The following is a 19,048-nucleotide window of genomic DNA, read 5'->3' on the forward strand; positions in this document are numbered from 1 at the left end:
AAATTCAGCTTTGGGATGACCAAAAGACAGGGGATGTACAGGAAAACGTTGTGGGCAGGAGTACCTGTATGGACTTTCTCTTGAGAGGGGAAATGATCGATCATCCAGCCAAATAGCTGGTTTGGAAGCATTGCCTGCAGTGAAATGAAGTGTAGTTGGACCTTCCTATTCTTGTCCTGGATGGTACACAATGAGTGGGCTGTTAGTGCTGCTCAGAACTCTGTTTACACCTGGTGTGCTTCCATGAGTTCAAAGCAAAAGTTTAATATCCCTTAATTGCCAGTATTTCATTTTAATGGTGTCAGCAAAGTGAAAAGATATTTGAGCTGTCATTTATCAAACTATCATTATCTTTGTTGCCAAGGTCAGCTTTTATTGTTCATTCTTAAGCCCTCCTCAATTTGCCATTTCAGAGGGTGGTTTTTAGACCTATCTCATTTGTGGGTCTGGAGTCACATATCAGCCAGGCCAGATAAGTAGGGAGGTTTCTATTGCTGAAGTTTGCTTGTAAACTAAATAAGAATTTTAAATAGGTACTTTCACAATCATCTTTGCTGAGATGGATAGTTATTCTAGGGGTTAATTTTTTAAATACTGTTATTGTTGTAAGCAGTCTCAGTTCCTGGCAGCTCAGTCCAGTAACTAATCAATAATGCTCTCATAATCTGGAAGCACTATGCAAAAAATGAACACCACAAAAGTATGTTGCTAGATGTCCAGATGAAGGGTCTTGACTCAAAACGTCGACTGTTTATTCTTTTCCGTAGATGCTGCCTAACGTGCTGAGTTCCTCCAGCATTTTGCGTGTGTTACTGGATGTTGTCTTCAGTTTGTGAGACTGTTGCTCTGTGAACACTAGCCATGTGGTTTACTACTTTTCAAAAGTACTTACAGTAAAAATCTAGTAATCTGCTGTTGGCATAAGGCTCATCAGGTGCTGTGTCCCACAATCTTTTCCACCCACTGAGGCCCTGCCCTTGGGTTCCTTTTAAAAAATATATATTATTCTGCAATGTAAAACTACAAAAAAGGGTGATTTAAAATGATGTGGGTTCCATAATAGGAAGAACATAGAAAACATTTGGAAAATATGCTGAACCAACACTACTAAGGTCCTGAGCATGCAGGATTATTGGAGTTCTGCTCTGTGAATTTGTAGAAAGCACTGTGTTAATGGAAGTTGTATCTCCAGACCTTTGGAAATGCTACTCTGAACTTACAGAGACAATTTTGACTTGGAAGAAAACCATTTAATTACCAGAAGGTTGGATAAGATCAATAAATTATCATGTCAAATATTATATGCTGTCAAAGTTATGTGCTGAATATTATTGCCCTCATGTAAAGTGCCCCAGAGAAGCCTCTGCATAGCTGATTACATTTAAATAGGACTAATAGTACTTCTGCACTTGTATAAGTAATTGAGTATAACTGAATGAGAGAGGATTCTAGCTTCTCTCCTCAGATTATATACAGTGGCATGCAAAAGTTTGGGCACCCCTGTCAAAATTTCTGTTACTGTGAATAATGAAGTGAGTAGAAGATGAACTGATCTCCAAAAGTCATAAAGTTAAAGATGAAACATTCTTTTCAGCATCTTAAGCAAGATCAGTATATTATTTTTGTTTTGTATAATTTCAGAGTGAAAAAAAGGAAAGGAATACCATGCAAAAGTTTGGACACCCCAAGAGATTTGAGCTCTCAGATAACTTTTACCAAGGTCTCAGACCTTAATTAGCTTGTTAGGGATATGGCTTGTTCACAATCATCATTAGAAAAGGCCAGATGATGCAAATTTCAAAGTTTTATAAATACCCTGACTCCTCAAACATTGTCCCAACAATCAGCAGCCATGGGCTCCTCTAAGCAGTTTCCTAGCACTCTGAAAATTAAAATAAATGATGCCCACAAAGCAAGAGAAGGCTATAAGAAGATAGCAAATTGTTTTCAGGTAACCGTTTCCTCAGTTCGTAATGTAATTAAGAAATGGCAGTTAACAGGAACGGTGAAGGTCAAGATGAGGTCTGGAAGACCAAGAAAACCTTCTGAGAGAACTGCTCGTAGGATTGCTAGAAAGGCAAATCAATACCCCTGTTTGACTGCAAAAGACCTTCAGGAAGATTTAGCAGACTCTGGAATGGTGGTGGACTGTTCTACTGTGCAGTGACACCTGCACAAATATGACTTTTGTGGAAGAATCTGTGAAAAGGCTGAAGATGAAAAGAGGATGGCTTCTACAACAGGATAATAATCCTAAACACACCTCAAAATCCACAATGGACTACCTCAAGAGGCGCAAGCTGAAGGTTTTGCCATGGCCCTCACAGTCCCCTGACCTAAACATCATCGAGAATCTGTGGATAGACCTCAAAAGAGCAGTGCATGCAAGACCGCCCAATAATCTCACAGAACTAGAAGCTTTTTGCAAGGAAGAATGGATGAAAATCCCCAAACAAAAATTGAAAGACTCTTAGCTGGCTACAGAGAGTGTTTACGAGCTGTGATACTTGCCAAAGGGGGTGTTACTAAGTACTAACCATGCAGGGTACCTAAACATTTGCTTCGGGCCCTTTTCCTTTTTTGTTATTTTGAAACTGTAAAAGATGGAAATAAAAAAGTAATCTTGCTTAAAATATTAAAGAAATGTGTCATCTTTAACTTTATGACTTTTGGAAATCAGGTCATCTTTTACTCGCTTAGCTATTCACAATAACAGAAATTTTGACCAGGGGTACCCAAACTTTTGCTTGCCACTGTATTTAGTTGAAATTTTTGGTCCCTTTCTTGTCATGAAATATTTAGGATTTTGGAACAACACCTCTGGCTTTCAGATAGGAAATGAAGAATCTAATAAAATAAACTTTATTGAATCTTTAAGTTGCTTAAACTTTGGTGAATTATTATATAATTATGATGCTGAAAATACCAATTGTGTAGGTGTAATCAGTATGAATAGAAGGAAGACCATTCATTATTTACCTTATTAATTAAAATATCGGGCGAGTCATTTGACGCTGCAATAGGCAGTGTCCGAGCCCTGCCTGGAATCAGGTTATAATGAGGATAAATCTTGTCATCATTACCCTGTAAAACCGGCAACTTCTGTCATCAGCATGTGTGCAGTTAGACGTGAAGATGCTGTCAGCAATAAAGTTCCACATGGTGGATTGTTCAAGTGTTTTGCAGATGAATTCAACACAGAATTGATGATTTGATAAGAGCTGACAATTATTGTTTTCATCAGCTCTTGAAAATACTAAACCTTGTTTAATCAGGAGTTACTGAGTTGTTAATAATATTTTAACTAATTTTGAAGAACCACTCATATCACAAAAATAAAAAAAAAGATCTATGAAAAGCTATCACTGAAAATTAATACTTACAAATGCTATCGTTTTATAGCAAAATATTTATTACAGTTTGAAAGCTAATTATGAAATTTGAAATTATATGTTAATTTTATGTAGAAGTCCAAACCTTCACCATCTCTAAAATTTTAAAAATATTAGTTAACCAGATTTTGTACCTTAATGATAGTGGAATTATTAGTCATGTTATTGAATCGGCAGCAACTTCCAGAGAATTCATAAGTGCAGTTAAATATACATTCCTCTGTGTGCTTGCCTGGCTTTTCTCAGCTTGAACTGTTTTGTAAAGTTATCGAGTGTAATCTTAAAAAAAACACAGATCTACAAGCTTTTCTCAGTGTAGAAACATTGAAAACATTATGCTTTGTTAAATACGATTTAAAAGTGCTTTTAATGACATAGTAACCCGAAATTACCTACCTGTCTTGCCCTTAAAAACTAATCTTACAGATACACTGTCCTTTCCTCGGATGTACAGTATGCAACGCATGTTAACCATAGCTTGAGTATGAGGACGAACTTGTGCTGGAGATTGTACAGAATTGTTTAATGATAATATTGAAAAGACTGAAAAGCGAGACAGGAGGAAAGATTGAAGAGATGGGTGTTGCTTTCCTCCGAATACAAAAGGACTGTTAGTGAGGTATATAAAATTACAAGGGACATGTTAGATTAAATAAGAGGATTTCTTTCCCTTCACTGAATGATCAAAATCCAAGCAGCATGGAGACATAGAATTACAGAATAGAGACAGGGCTTTTGACCCTCTGAGTTTGCATTGACCATCAGTTTACTCTAATTCTGCTTTGACTGGTTGGAGAATTGTATGAGAGATGTGGGGAAAGCTACATAAGTGTCTGGAATCAAACACCCATCAGGTTAGTAGAGAAAGAACCCTCATTACATTTAATCAAAAGCCTGGATGATGAAGAGCTGTGAATTTGGTAGGCTAGCAGATCAAGAACAGGAAGCTGGGGCTAGGCTAAGCAACAAGGACACATTGTGCTGAATGGTCTCAATTGTATAATAGATTTTATTTTGTCCTATTTATTTCAAAACCATACTTTTAACATAATGATTATAAGTTATTATTTTTAATGTTTGCACTGTAGTTTCCATTTAATCTTTATTTCAATTAAAAACATTTACAAAAATTTTAAACAAAAAATAGTATTTTTCTCTTTCTTGTTTTGTAATAAGTAAGAATTTTCAATGTGATTAGTTGCCCTGTGTATTAGTGATGCCAGCTTGTTTGATAGCATCAGTTTACTTAATGCCTCAGATCCTTTGGAAATGACCAAGCAAACGAGAAAAATTTTAGCAAAAAGATCACTGAAACATCGTAAGCAGCCTTCTTCAAACTTGGTAGTAGTCCTTTAACTACTGACCACAAAATTCAGGCCAAGAATGACAATGCATGATCTTTATGTAATAAAAAATCCCATGTGTGGTTTGTAACCTTCTGAGAGTGATTAGCCCTTATCTGGTTAAAAGAGCCTTCAATAATTTAGCTTCATTTCAAGCAGAGATCCAAAAAGAAATTGTTGATGTCAGACCAAGCTGTCTGTTAATGATCACGTATAAAATGTTGTTATTATATACTCAACCCTAAGTAACTAGTGAAATTATTTGTTGTTAATAAGCTTTCAGTTTGTGATTTAAAATAGTTTTTACTACTTAGTTATTATGCACTTACCTACTTAGTGTTATGATTTATTGGGTAATGTAGTGATGTTGGATTTTTTTTATTGGAGTGAGTGTTGGACATTTAAGATGGGATCCATATGAAACAGCTCATATTTTGTTTGATCAATCAGGTTGTATCTGTAAGATATTATGAGATCAAAATGGCAAGCTTTATTTTCGCAAGAATACTGTTCATTTTTACGCTATGTGTATTTATGGCTCTCTAATGGCCTGTAGTAATTATTCTTTAGAAAGATTAATGGTGCCAACACACAAAAAATATAGCTTAAGTGAACAGGTCATCCCGTCACTGAACTTGACCAAAAACATATTCTGAGTTCTTCAGATCTTTAAGATGATTCCAGCTGAATCAGTCTTCACTGCATTATGTCACCCACACACTGCATGCCTTTCTGCTTGATATTCGATCCCTGTGCCCCTCACACACAAACACCACATAAATATGGTCTTAATCCATCAGCCAGATCCCCTAATGACACAAGAAGCGGGCATGCAAGGGAAGGAAGCAAATGAGCTCTGAAACTTTAACACCGCACAGGTCTTCTGGTTTGTGCAAACTGTAAAAGCAGCTGAAGCCGTTCTCTCTCCTGACAGCACATCTCTTGGCTGCGCATGCACCAGATGCTGCTGCACAGTATGACAGAGCATTGTGCATATTAAGAAGCTGCATTGCATTTAGTTTTGTAATGCTGCATTTATTTTAACAAGGGGAAATAAAAGCGGTGCAATATTCTGAGGATTTGGATAGTGTTTATCTGTTGGGAAAGTCCTGCTCAAGAGCTACATGCTTGTCAAGTGGTGTCATAGCCTCATACATGATGTATATTTAGAAGCACATCTTCTAGTGTCAAGAGCTGTTCTTACAAATATCCTCCCTGTATCTATGCACTGCATAGGCTTTTTTTACACATTCTCAATGGAAATATCTCTTTCTAATCTTTATCTTATCTGACTTATCCACATCTTGGCATTTCACAAGCACTTGGCACAGAGACCACATCAATACACCACTTCGTTCATGTCAGACCTCAGAGCTGTAGAGTGCCATTCTTCTTCTAATCCCGAGAAATATAATGTTAATTGTTGTGACCCGATTAAAATTAGTTCATGACAATGTGTCAACATCCAGGATCCGTGCCTGTATTCAGACTGAAAATGATGTTAATAATTAAAAAAGTGGGCATGAGAAACATTTTGAGGAAATTGCCGAAATGGAAGATTAACTGCAGTGAGTATTTTTATTCTGTGAAGTAACAGCACACAGAATGTCAGTAAGACAAATAGTCGGCAATTATAAATTTTACTGTGGCATGGTGTTTCATCTTTTTATGTTACACGTATGACCTTGTGTGAAAAAAAGGTGTCATTAATATTGAATGTGTGTGGGTGATGTCATTCCTCATTAACAACCATACAGTAAAAAAAGCTTGAGACTGACCACCAGCTGATAACTGAGTTTAATGGGTAAACTGAAAGACACTATTATAGACAAATATAAAAGGAAACCTTTTAGAGAAAATTCACTAATTTAATAGTTGTGAGTGTCACCACCAAAAGACAAATTTGTTTCCAAAAATCAGCTTTCCTTCTCTATTGAATGACGACTGCATGTAGAATACTCCTTCAGTTGAAGTGGTTACCATAAATAGCTCCAAAAACCCCTTCAAATAATAAGGCAAAGCATGCATGACATAGTGTGATATTCATGGATGAATTGGTAAAGAAATTTCTTGTCCATTGAAAAATTTCAACAGAGCTACACATTCTGTCAACATCCAGAACTCAGCATTAATTATTAGAAATGTACACATTGTCCACAACTTATTATTGAAATGTGTTAGTCAGATCTCTTTGAAAGCTTCATAGAGGTATGGACACAGAAAACATCCTGCTAGCTGAATGACATTTTTATACTTCCCCCAATGAGTCAGTAACTGAACTGAGCTCTGGATCCTGTGGTAAAAGTATTGCATGGTGTGATTTTTTTTTACTTATAGCACCGTAAAAGTTTTACAGTCGATACACACATTGATTCCTGTTGACAACAACAGAAGAATGCACAGGTCTAATGATTGTGGGTTCTCATAATTGGCATGTGGTTCACTGTTTCTCCAGGTATTTCAGACAGTGTGTAATAGTACAAAGAGCCGCAAACACCTTTATTCTCATTATTTTCATATTTAATATATCATTAAAACAAGATAAATAGGTTTCTTTTTCATTCATGTTAACTTACGTTTTTAATTAAATGGAATATGCATAGCTGCACTGTTTTCCTGAGAAAACCAACACATTTGCAGATATGAAATAAATCATTTAGCAATGCAGAGCACCAATTACAAAAAAACAGGCAAACTAAGTATAATTAAAAGTAAATTTAACAAAACATGCAGCAATGTTGTGTTTGAGAATACTATTATGATGCTCTAATTTAAATGAACAAAAGTATAGGAACGGTAAACCTTGTCTACTTCACTCACATTGGCACAGAACGGTTCCACAACTTACGGACTCACTTTCAAGCACTTTGGAACTCATGTTCTCAATATTATTTTTTTATTTAGTGTCTCTATTAATTAGTTAATTAATTTTAATTGAACAGTTTGTCTTCATAAGGACATTTTTTTATTTGTTCATCTTTGTGTGTAGTTTTTCATTGATTCTATTGTGTTTCTTTGTGTGTACTGTGAATGCCTGCAAGTAAATAAATCTCGGGGTTGTATATGGTGACATGTACGTACTTTGATAATAAATTTACTTTGAACTGTGTCACTCAGTTGAAGCATAGCTACCTCTACTGCTAGTTTACTGTTTTTTCTTTATACCTTTTTGTAGCGATGAGAAAAATCTACTGATATCATCTGCCAAAATAGTCTCATATCCTCAGACTCTTGGGGAAAGAAAGTTCCAGATACTGCATGATAATTTTTCCCTTTTCTTAGAAGTGCATTCTTAACAAAGATGCTTTTGAAATGTATGCTGGTGTTGAATTGTATATTCTATGTAATGCGTAAATGTGAAATTAATAGCTGCGTCAGAGGGATTCCTCTTCCTTAAGATGAATGTTAGCTTTCTGTTTATAGCCTTCTTAAATTATCTGCAGCTGGCTTTGTCTGCAGCCATGGATTAATGCAATCTTGGCTGATTGTTTCATTATTTGCTTTTACAGTTAATTTACTAGACTCCAGAGCTGTAATGGGAGAGCTGGGGTGGATAGCCTACCCAAAGAATGGGGTAAGTCTTTCATCACGTTCTTTGCTTCAAGCTGCATTAGCAGCCCATGTATTACGGGTACATTTCAAGGTCTGAAACTCCCTGGAGAAATTCTTTACCAAGTAAGATTAAAAAAAAGGATTTGCAGTGTGAAATAAGGTAGGCTAGTGTGTGTGTACAAAAGACAAATCTCTATTACATAAAGATTTAGCTTTAACTCTTCCTGAGCATCTCCTAGATGGTAGTGAAATAATGGAAAACTCTAATGTAGCCTCCTTGTGCTAAACACAATGGCTGTCTGCGTAGTGAAGGAAATGATGCTGATTTATTCAAAACATGCTTGTGTTCACTGACCTACATTGGCTCACAGTCCACCACTACCTTAGTTTTATAATTCACATCCTTATATTCCACTCCCCCATGCTATTCCCTGCTTGTCCGTGTAACTTCTTGCAGCCGTGCAACCCTTCCAGTGTTGTCTGCTTATACATCCCCACTTAATTCATTTTACTACTGATAGTCTTGCCACTCAGATGTGAAACTACCTTGAAACCTTTCTGCTTCCTTGCTTCACTCTCCTCCTTAAGCTTGTGCTTTCAAGCTAGCACTTTGTCCCGATCTTTGCCTTTGTAAAAATGTCCATCTAATTTCACTGGGAAGTGTATTTTACTCCATTCAATAGGGTAAATAAATTCATTCTGTTTTAATTCCAAATATGCAAATCTGGACTACAAATAATTTAGCTAATAAAGGTAATAATAGGCTATAATGCCATGATAATCTTGCATCTAAAATCACTTTGTAACAATCTTTTGAATGTTGTATCTGTTCTGGTTAAGAGGGCAAGCAAAGAGTTTCATATAGGAATGGCTATTTTTCGAACTCTCAATAGCTTGGAAAACTACGGTTGCCTTATGAAGGAAGAATTATTGATAAGTAATATGAATATGATATAAAATGTAAACACAGATAATTTATAATGACAGAGATGCCAGGGGAATTCAAATCATGTTGGTTGGGAAGTCGATTGAATTTGGGGCAAACTGTTTCATTTCCCATCTTTCAATATTTCAGGCACAGGTAATCTCTGAAGTGGAAAATCTACAAAACATAAATATAAACACCATTTAGAGTAATAAATAAAGATAATATTCCATTCAATATTTCATTTTCAGCTATTCCATTTGACATGATGACATCTTGTTTTTGATGGATCTACTTCAGATTTCTCAAAGGAGCAAATCACTTTCAGCCTTTAAACATTGGTGAAGGTTCCTTTGATAATATAGGCCATAGGAAAACAGAATTTAATTGAGCACAAGCCTAGATCAAGCTATTCAAATACCCTTAGAAATCCCCCATATTTGTCCTCCTCTCCTGTGTTCCTGACATCATGATATAATATTCTTGACATGTCCTTCAGTTGATTCAGCATCAGAAGAGATTTTATTTTCTCGTGCCAGAATGCAGAAGGAACAACAACCACCATTCAAATTGGCCAGTGGGGAACATTTTCTTTGACAAGATACTGCCATTGCTTGTAGAATAATTCTTTGTTTTCCCTTGCATAAACATACTGACATCCTTTGCACCTTTTCACTCTGCGATGAATGCTGCAAGGAAATAAAATTCCAATGTTGCTGCGTCCCAAAGGGGGATAGATTTAGGGATTGAGCAGTTCTCTGCAGTTAAAGGAAAAGATGGAGTAATATGATGTTAAAATTAGTTACATTGAATCATAGAATTATACAGCAAGAAAACAGGCCTTTCAGCCCAACTCATCCATGATGATCAAGTTTTCTAGCTAAGCTGGTCTTATTTGTCTGTATGTGGCACATCCTTCTAAACATTTGCTGTCCATGAATTGGTCCAAATGTCTCTTTATTGTAGTAATTGTACCTGTCTCTACCACTTCCCCAGGCAGCTCATTCCATACACTGTATCTACCACTCACTCTTTGAAAAAAAAAATTGCTTCTTAGGTCCCCATTAATTTGAGTTTAAAACTCCCCTATCATAGCTAAAAGACTGTGACCATTCACCTTACTTATGGCTCTCATGATTTTATACATCTCAATAAGTTCACCCCTCATTCTTCTGTGCTCCACAGAAAGCAATCTTTCCTAATGATTCAAGCCCTCCAGTTCCGGTACCATCCTTGTGAATATTTCCTGCACCCTCTGTAGCTCACTTGCATCATTCCAATTGTAAGGTGACCAGAACTATGCAAGATATTTCAGGTGCAGTCTCACTAATGTCCTCTATAGGTGCAACATGATGACTCAGCTCTTGTACTCTATGCACCATCAGATGAAGGAAAACATGCCATAGTTCTTCTTCACCCCATTGCTAATTTTTATTTTTTTAGATTATGAAGACACGCAGTCCTCTTTTATTGTCATTTAGTAATGCATGCATTAAGAAATGATACAATATCTCCTCTGGTGTGATATCACAAAACACAGGACAGACCAAGACTGAAAAAAGCTAACAAAATTACATAAATATAACATATGGTTACAACAGTGCAACAATACTATAACTTGATGAAAAAGTCCATGAGCACAGTAAAATTTCAAAGTCTCTCAAATGTCCCACAATTCACGCAGACGGGAGAAGGAAGAAAAATTCTCCCTGCCATACCTGACCATGGTCTGACTCTGAGTCATCTGAAAACTTCGAGCTCTGATCAGCTCTCCGACACCGAGTACTGAGCACCATTTCTATCCGAACGATTCGACCTCCATCTCGGTTGCCAACGGCAGGCAAAGCCAGGGATTTTGAGGCCTTCCCTCCGAAAGATTCGCGACCGCGCAGTAACGACAGCAGCGAACGTGTGTTTCAGAAATTTTTCCAGATGTTCCTCTGTGCTTTCATGTCTGTCTCCATCAAATCAGAATTGTCCACAGCCCCTATTTAACGGATACGATATCATTTTTCACTGGAGGGCTGAGCACGCGCAGCGCGCTGCTATCGCCTCTTCCCGCCGACTAACTTCATGGAACTATATGCTTCTCTGCCAAGGCCCCTCCATTTCACCCCTTGCTTCCCACAATGTATAAGGCCAAGGTCAATATCAAAGGCTGCACTTGGTCAGACCCCCGGGATTTATCCAGCATTATGTGACTCAAGACCCCCTTTTACAAAATGTCAATATTTTTCAGGACTTCACCCTTCTCTTCCCTGAACTCCCAAGCTTCTATAACCATTTCCATGGCAAATACAAATGAGAAGTATTAATTTAAGACCTCAGCCATATCCATGGACTCCACACATAGACAACCACAGTGATCCTTAAGATGACACATTGCCTGCCTAGTTATCCCTTTGCTCCACATTTATTCAGAAAGTTTCTTAGAAATCTCATTTACTTCATCTGCCAAGGATATTTCGTCCCGTTTTTGTCTTCCTGACTTTGTTTATAGGTGCTCCTACATCCCGTAGATTCCTCAAGGATTTGGATGATCCCAGCTGCCCAATCTTGGCATGTGCCTACATTTTTTTCCCTGACCAGAGCCTCACCATCCCTCATTAAACAACGTTCCCTAATCCTGTCAGACTTGTCCTTCACTCTAATAGGACCATGCCATCACTGAACTCTCCCTGTCTCACTTTAAAAGCCAAACTTCCCCAGGGCCAGATGGTCTGCATCCCAGGGTGCTTAAGGAAGTAGCCCAAGAAATAGTGGATGCATTAGTGATAATTTTTCAAAACTCGTTAGATTCTGGACTAGTTCCTGAGGATTGGAGGGTGGCTAATGTAACTCCACTTTTTAAAAAAGGAGGGAGAGAGAAACCGGGGAATTATAGACCGGTTAGCCTAACGTCGGTGGTGGGGAAACTGCTGGAGTCAGTTATCAAGGATGTGATAACAGCACATTTGGAAAGTGGTGAAATGATCGGACAAAGTCAGCATGGATTTGTGAAAGGAAAATCATGTCTGACGAATCTCATAGAATTTTTTGAGGATGTAACTAGTAGAGTGGATAGGGGAGAACCAGTGGATGTGGTATATTTGGATTTTCAGAAGGCTTTTGACAAGGTCCCACACAGGAGATTAGTGTGCAAACTTAAAGCACACTGTATTGGGGGTAAGGTATTGGTGTGGGTGGAGAGTTGGTTAGCAGACAGGAAGCAAAGAGTGGGAATAAACGGGACCTTTTCAGAATGGCAGGCGGTGACTAGTGGGGTACCGCAAGGCTCAGTGCTGAGACCCCAGTTGTTTACAATATATATTAATGACCTGGATGAGGGAATTAAATGCAGCATCTCCAAGTTTGCGGATGACACGAAGCTGGGTGGCAGTGTTAGCTGTGAGGAGGATGCTAAGAGGATGCAGGGTGACTTGGATAGGTTGGGTGAGTGGGCAAATTCATGGCAGATGCAATTTAATGTGGATAAATGTGAAGTTATCCACTTTGGTGGCAAAAATAGGAAAACAGATTATCATCTGAATGGTGGCCGATTAGGAAAAGGAGAGGTGCAACGTGACCTGGGTGTCATTATACACCAGTCATTGAAAGTGGGCATGCAGGTACAGCAGGCGGTGAAAAAGGCGAATGGTATGTTGGCATTTATAGCGAGAGGATTTGAGTACAGGAGCAGGGAGGTACTACTGCAGTTGTACAAGGCCTTGGTGAGACCGCATCTGGAGTATTGTGTGCAGTTTTGGTCCCCTAATCTGAGGAAAGACATCCTTGCCATAGAGGGAGTACAGAGAAGGTTCACCAGATTGATTCCTGGGATGGCAGGACTTTCATATGAAGAAAGAATGGATGAACTGGGCTTGTACTCGTTGGAATTTAGAAGATTGAGGGGGGATCTGATTGAAACGTATAAGATCCTAAAGGGATTGGACAGGCTAGATGCAGGAAGATTGTTCCCGATGTTGGGGAAGTCCAGAACGAGGGGTCACAGTTTGAGGATAGAGGGGAAGCCTTTTAGGACCGAGATTAGGAAAAACTTCTTCACACAGAGAGTGGTGAATCTGTGGAATTCTCTGCCACAGGAAACAGTTGAGGCCAGTTCATTGGCTATATTTAAGAGGGAGTTAGATATGGCCCTTGTGGCTACGGGGGTCAGGGGGTATGGAGGGAAGGCTGGGGCGGTGTTCTGAGTTGGGTGATCAGCCATGATCATAATAAATGGCGGTGCAGGCTCGAAGGGCCGAATGGCCTACTCCTGCACCTATTTTCTATGTTTCTATGTTTCTATGTTTCCCTTTACCTGTCATCAGTCTCTCCCAATCAAACTTTGCAGATTCCTGCCAAATGCCTTCAAATTTAATCTTGCCCTTGTTGAGAACTTTATCCTGTGGCCCAGTCCTGTCTCCTTCCAAAGCTATTTTAAAAATAATTGAACTATGGTCTTAAGGCGCTTCCACAGATGAGTCATTTACCCTGTCTCATTTCCCAAGAGGTGCCCCAAGCAATGCCCCCTCTCTGGATGGGCCATCTACATGTACTGGGCATGCTTAACAAATTCTGTCCCATTGAATCTCTCGATCCAAATCATTGTTGGGGAAATTAAAATCACCTTACACTGCAACCCTCCAACTATCTGCGATGTTGTTGTATTAGCTGACTTTAATTACCCCAATATGGAATAGGACTTCTTTCATGACAGAGTATTAGATGTAGTAGAATTTGTTTGTATACAGGAGAGTTTTTTGATATGGGTATATAGATAATCCAACCAGAGAAGAGACAATTGTTGTGCAATGGGTGGAGTTTCAATGGTTAGAGATAAAGGTAAGACTGGACAAAGTAGTTAAGTGTTAAACTGTGGAAGCCTAATAACAACAGTATAAATCAGGAGCTGGGAAGAGTAGATTGAAAATGGCTGTGAATGGTCAAATCCACATACGGATGTCATTTAAAGGCTAGCTGGTCAGGATTCTGCGAGAAAGAAAGACAAAGATGGCACATTTTGAGGACCTTGGATGTTTAGAGATGTTGCAAACCTAGTGAAAAAGGAAAAGGAAGCATACATAAGGTTTGGAAAGCTGAAATCAGACAGTACCTTTGGGTAATATGTAGGATGTAGGGAAGAATTTTAATAATAAATCAGGAAGGCTAAAAGGGGCCATGAAATGTTGTTGGCAAGTAGGAATAGGAGGAATTCCAAAACATTTTATATGTATGTTGATAATAAGAAGGTAATTAGGGAGATGGTAGGACCACTCAAGGACAAAAGAGGAAATTTTATACCTGGAGACAGAGAAAGTAGGTGAGGTACTTCACATTGGCAATCAGCATAGAGAATAGCAAGATTTGGGAGTGGTATATTGATATTCTAGGGCATGTTGCTATCAAGAAGGTAGAAGCATTGGGTCTCATGAAAGACATTAGGGTGAATAAGTCCTCTAGGCCTGATGAGATTCATCCAAGGTTAATGAGAGAGGAAAGAGACAAGATTGGTTGGATCACGACAGAGATCCTTGTATTCTCTTTAACCATGGGAGGTGGGGTGGTGGGGAGGGTGGAGGGAGCAGGGTTTCCAGAGGACTGGACAGTAGACAGTCTTGCAACTGTTTAAAACTACAGTCAGGACACAGGTTTTGGTCGCTGTATTGCTGAAATGATCTGGAGGCTTTGGAAACCATGTAGAATAGGTTCTCCAAAAGGTTGCCTAGTCTGGAGAGCATTAACTCCAAGGAGAGGTTGTCAGACTTGGATTGCTTTCTGTGGAATACTGGAGGCTGAAGGGTGATATAAGCAAAATATATAAAACTATGAGAGGCATAGACAAGGTAGACGGTCAGAATTTTTTCTCGGGGGGGTAGAAATTTCAAATACTGGAGGGTATAGGTTTAAGATGTGTGGGGGAGAATATATAGGTGATAATTTTTTTCTCACAGAGGATGGTAGGTGTTTACACAACACTGTTAGGTGAGGTGGTGAAGTAGATGATAGCGTTGTTTAAGAGGTATTTAGACAGGCAAGGAATGGCGAGATATAGACCAGGCCCAGGCAAGTGGGATTAGTTTAGTTTGGCATCTTGTTCAGCACAGAAGTATGGGCTGAAGAGCCTGTTCCTGTGTTGAGCTTTTCTACATTCTAATAATTATTCTAGCATTTCATGTTTATTTAAAACACGACGAGCATTCATCGGCATGCCACATTAGATAGCTTGCTCTATAAAATATTTAAGAAGGCAATCAAAGATTAGATTTTTTTATTTTCAGCTTGTCCTTCAAACAGATTTCTGCAGTGTGGTAGACGTCTCTGTCTGCTAATGACACTGTTCCTGCACATCCCATGTCCTGCCCAACTGATGCTTTATATTGAATAAGGGGCTCCACTGCATAAGGGGCCTGAGTGCATTGCTTCCTCTGAGGTTGCACAGTTTTTTTTGTTTCAAATCTAACTGCAAGATCTGGGTCAGTTATGTGAAATACAAAAATTGTGTCTGCAGTCAGAGAGATGGTGCGTAATTTTCAGAAACTAATTTATAAAATAATAAGCAAAACCATTCAGATTTTGATGGAAATCCTGTTTTCCAGTGTTGCTAGGAAATGGTAATGTTAGGTTTCCTATCATGGTAAAATCAGCATTATTCCCAGAGTAGTGTTTGGATTGTATCTAATTTCCACTGTCATTTAGCTTGAGAGAAATGCCTCGCTTAAAACAATAAGGAAAATTGTTGTTTTTGACAAATATTCTTGCTCGCTGCATGCTTCCAAATGCATATAAATAGCCCAAGAATGATATTCTAATTCTGATTTTCACAAATTTATGCCTGCTGGATTTTATTATTTTATACCAAGCAATTCAGGAAAATAAAAGCAAAAGAATATTTTTAATCTCTGCTGTAATCTGATGGAATGGGAATTTAAAACCAGTTGAGACAAGCTTGTAACCACTGGACAGGTATACAAATAAAATTTCATACAGTCAGGAGATAGCACAGTGACAGGACTCCTGCAATAGTGGTTAATCTTATTGCAGGTTTTAAAGCTGAAGCAGCAATCATGCAAACACTTCAAGAGAGGTAATGAGGCTTGCTTTTGCTTGTAATGTAGGTGGATGCAGAGAGGCCCAAATCATAACTTAGCCTTGCTTAAATTTGATTGCAAAGTTGTTAGTGTTTGATGTCAGTAATTGGGAAGGGAGAGTTTAGGAGACAGGAGGAACGTCAATATTCCTGTCATGCTTGTGTTACATGCTTTGCCAGCATTTTCCTTGCATTTAGATTCTTGATCCAGTTGATGCCCAGTGGCACAGTGCATATCTCACCAGCGGAACTGCACCTGAACAAACAGAACTAAACAAACTACATAGGGTCAAGTTATTGCAGGTTTTATATGGTTGAAATTTTTTTTTGTTGGCAATGGGCGACCTCATGTCAAATGTATCTGGAAATAGTTGGTTGATAGATTTCTTTAGTTTTCTCTTCCTCTGTCTGTTGGAAACAGGTGAAAATTACCCTGTAACAGTTCCAAAATATATAAAATCTGGCTTCAATGACTAGCTCTTGAAATACAGGCGTTAAATGTTAAGGCGCACATGATGTGATAGGAGCAGCTCACATGAAGATTAAAACAAAACAGTTGATTAATCTGTGAGTTTCTGGAGCACTAAGCAACATGTTCATTACCATATAAGTGAGTGAAGATAATCTGACGAGTCGCTTTCAAACATTTCCTTCTGAATCAGATGCATTGCCAAGTCTAATTTCGTATTCCATGCAGTTACAGCTGATCTTTCCTTCACTTGCCTCTTGCCATGAGTGAAACTCTAATCCATCTTTATCACCTTGGGAGCTGACATGAACTTTCCTCACTACTCCCTGCTCCTTCAGCCTGCACTAATCCCACACCACTCCTCTCACATGGGTGGCAGCAGTGCTATTGGTGTGTAGGAATGTTAGGGTGATAAAATTGATGGCTATTGATGTAAAGGATGAAAAGGCTTTGTGCGGTTCATTGTTGTAAATGATTGTTTTTATTAAATTATGAATAAAGATTATTTTGATTAAAAAAATACCATTCCACCCTCTTTTGTGTTTCACCCCTCCCCTGTCTGCTGAGTTCTCTGTGCTCAGCGCAGTAACCTTAAGATTATTTTCTCTTTCTATGAAGTCCTCATTATCCACACATGACCTTCCCTGGTTCTGCATGCTCGATTTAAATAAACGCAGACCATCTTTATTCTTTGCCCTCGCAATGCTGAATATTTCTCCTTTTATATGGTATTTCAGCCTCCACCATCCCCCCCCCACTATACAATCTTACACCAACATTCGTTTCCAGACATCCCACCTCTCCCGGAATTTCCGGGAGTCTCCCGCATATTAATAGTGCTTCCCTAATGCCTGAAAATTATATACAATATCACGGAAATCAATTTTTTTGAGAGCGAGCGTGTGAGAGAGAGAGACAGAGAGTGCGAGAGCGACCACGAGAGAGAGCGTGAGCGAGAGAGAAAGCAAGCGAGAGAGAGAGAGAGTGCGAGCGAGAGAGAAAGGGAGAGAGAAAGCAAGTGAGAGCGTGAGAGAAAGAGAGAGAGAGAGAGCACGAGAGAAAGCGAAAGCGCGCCTTGGCAGAGTGTTCCGAAGAAAACAGAAAATATAAAACGTACGTCACCCCAGACTACCCTAAAGTGTACCCCTGCCTAATAGGGGTCAAAATAACGACAGTGTTGCTCGCTGCACTGTTTGCAACAATGACTTTTCTACTGTGCATGGTGGGTTAAAACTGTAAAAGACATGTTGAGGTGAGTTTAACAGGTGTTATTCATTCATTAGCATAGCTAACGATATTTAAACTAGCTGGCTAGCTGCTAAGGAGCTACTCTATTGCAGACATCCCACCTCTCCCGGAAGTTCTGGGAGTCTCCTGCAACTTGATTGTGCTACCTCCCTGAAATGAGTTTTTGCAGGGTGGGATGTCTGCGTTTCTGATAGCTCCTGCCTGGTGAGATTACCATTTTGTTCCAGGCTCTGGGTAACTTTGAAATATGGAGGGATGTTACTAACAAATACACACACAGGAACACAACAAAATGGTAAGTAGGCTGCTTAGTCAATTGGGCCCGTTCTTTCATTCAATATGATTATAGTTGATCTATGCTGGGCCCACGTCCTCCTCTGTACCAGATCCCCGTAAACCTTAATCCTCCTAATCTGTCAAAAATTTATCTACCTTAATCTACTTTAAGTACTCATAATGACCTTCTCTTTATTACTCTCAGGAGCAGAGAATTCCAGAAATTCACTATCACCCAGTGAGAAGAAATTTCTGCATAATATTCCTCAGTTTTAAATGACTGGCCCTTATCTTGTAACCATGTCTGCTCGGTCAGGACTCTCCCACTCTTGACATCTACCCTGTTGAGCCTTTTATAATTTTATGTAATAGACTTACCTCTCATTCTTCTAAATTTCGAAGGATATACAGTAGGCCCAGCCTGTGCATCTTTTTTTGAAAGGACAATCCTCCTGACCTCGGAATTACCCTGGTGAATCCTTTCTGGACTGCCTCCAATGCCATTGTATCCTTTCTTAGGTCAGGAGTCCAGAATGTGTACCTGATTAGGAAAGGACTAATCAAGTCTGCTTCTCATGCAGATCAATTGCAGTCATCATGTGCTGAATTCAAACGTAGGTTCCACAGATGAAAAAATTCCAGAGCTTTGCGGATCTTTTTTGACGAATGCTTTGTACCCGAGACAATTTCTCGCTTCTGATGGGCATTTTACCACTGTGTGCAATGGACTGGCAGTCTATCCTAAGGAAAACTTCAGTTATACAGCAAATGAAA

At 38.9% G+C, this 19,048-nt stretch overlaps 1 protein-coding gene across 2 annotated transcripts in view; it reads left to right on the forward strand.

Moving 5' to 3' along the window:
- The window catches only part of LOC140197674 (ephrin type-A receptor 5-like), a 319,085-nt gene that overhangs the window by 6,048 nt on the left and 293,989 nt on the right, over positions 1–19,048 (forward strand). For both annotated transcript variants that reach the window (XM_072257973.1, XM_072257972.1), the window contains exon 2: positions 8,245–8,309. In XM_072257973.1, the coding sequence (XP_072114074.1) occupies positions 8,245–8,309 (65 nt within the window). The remainder of the gene's footprint in view (positions 1–8,244; positions 8,310–19,048) is intronic.

The sequence above is a fragment of the Mobula birostris genome, chromosome 5, assembly GCF_030028105.1.
Source record: "Mobula birostris isolate sMobBir1 chromosome 5, sMobBir1.hap1, whole genome shotgun sequence".
NCBI lineage: Eukaryota > Metazoa > Chordata > Chondrichthyes > Myliobatiformes > Myliobatidae > Mobula > Mobula birostris.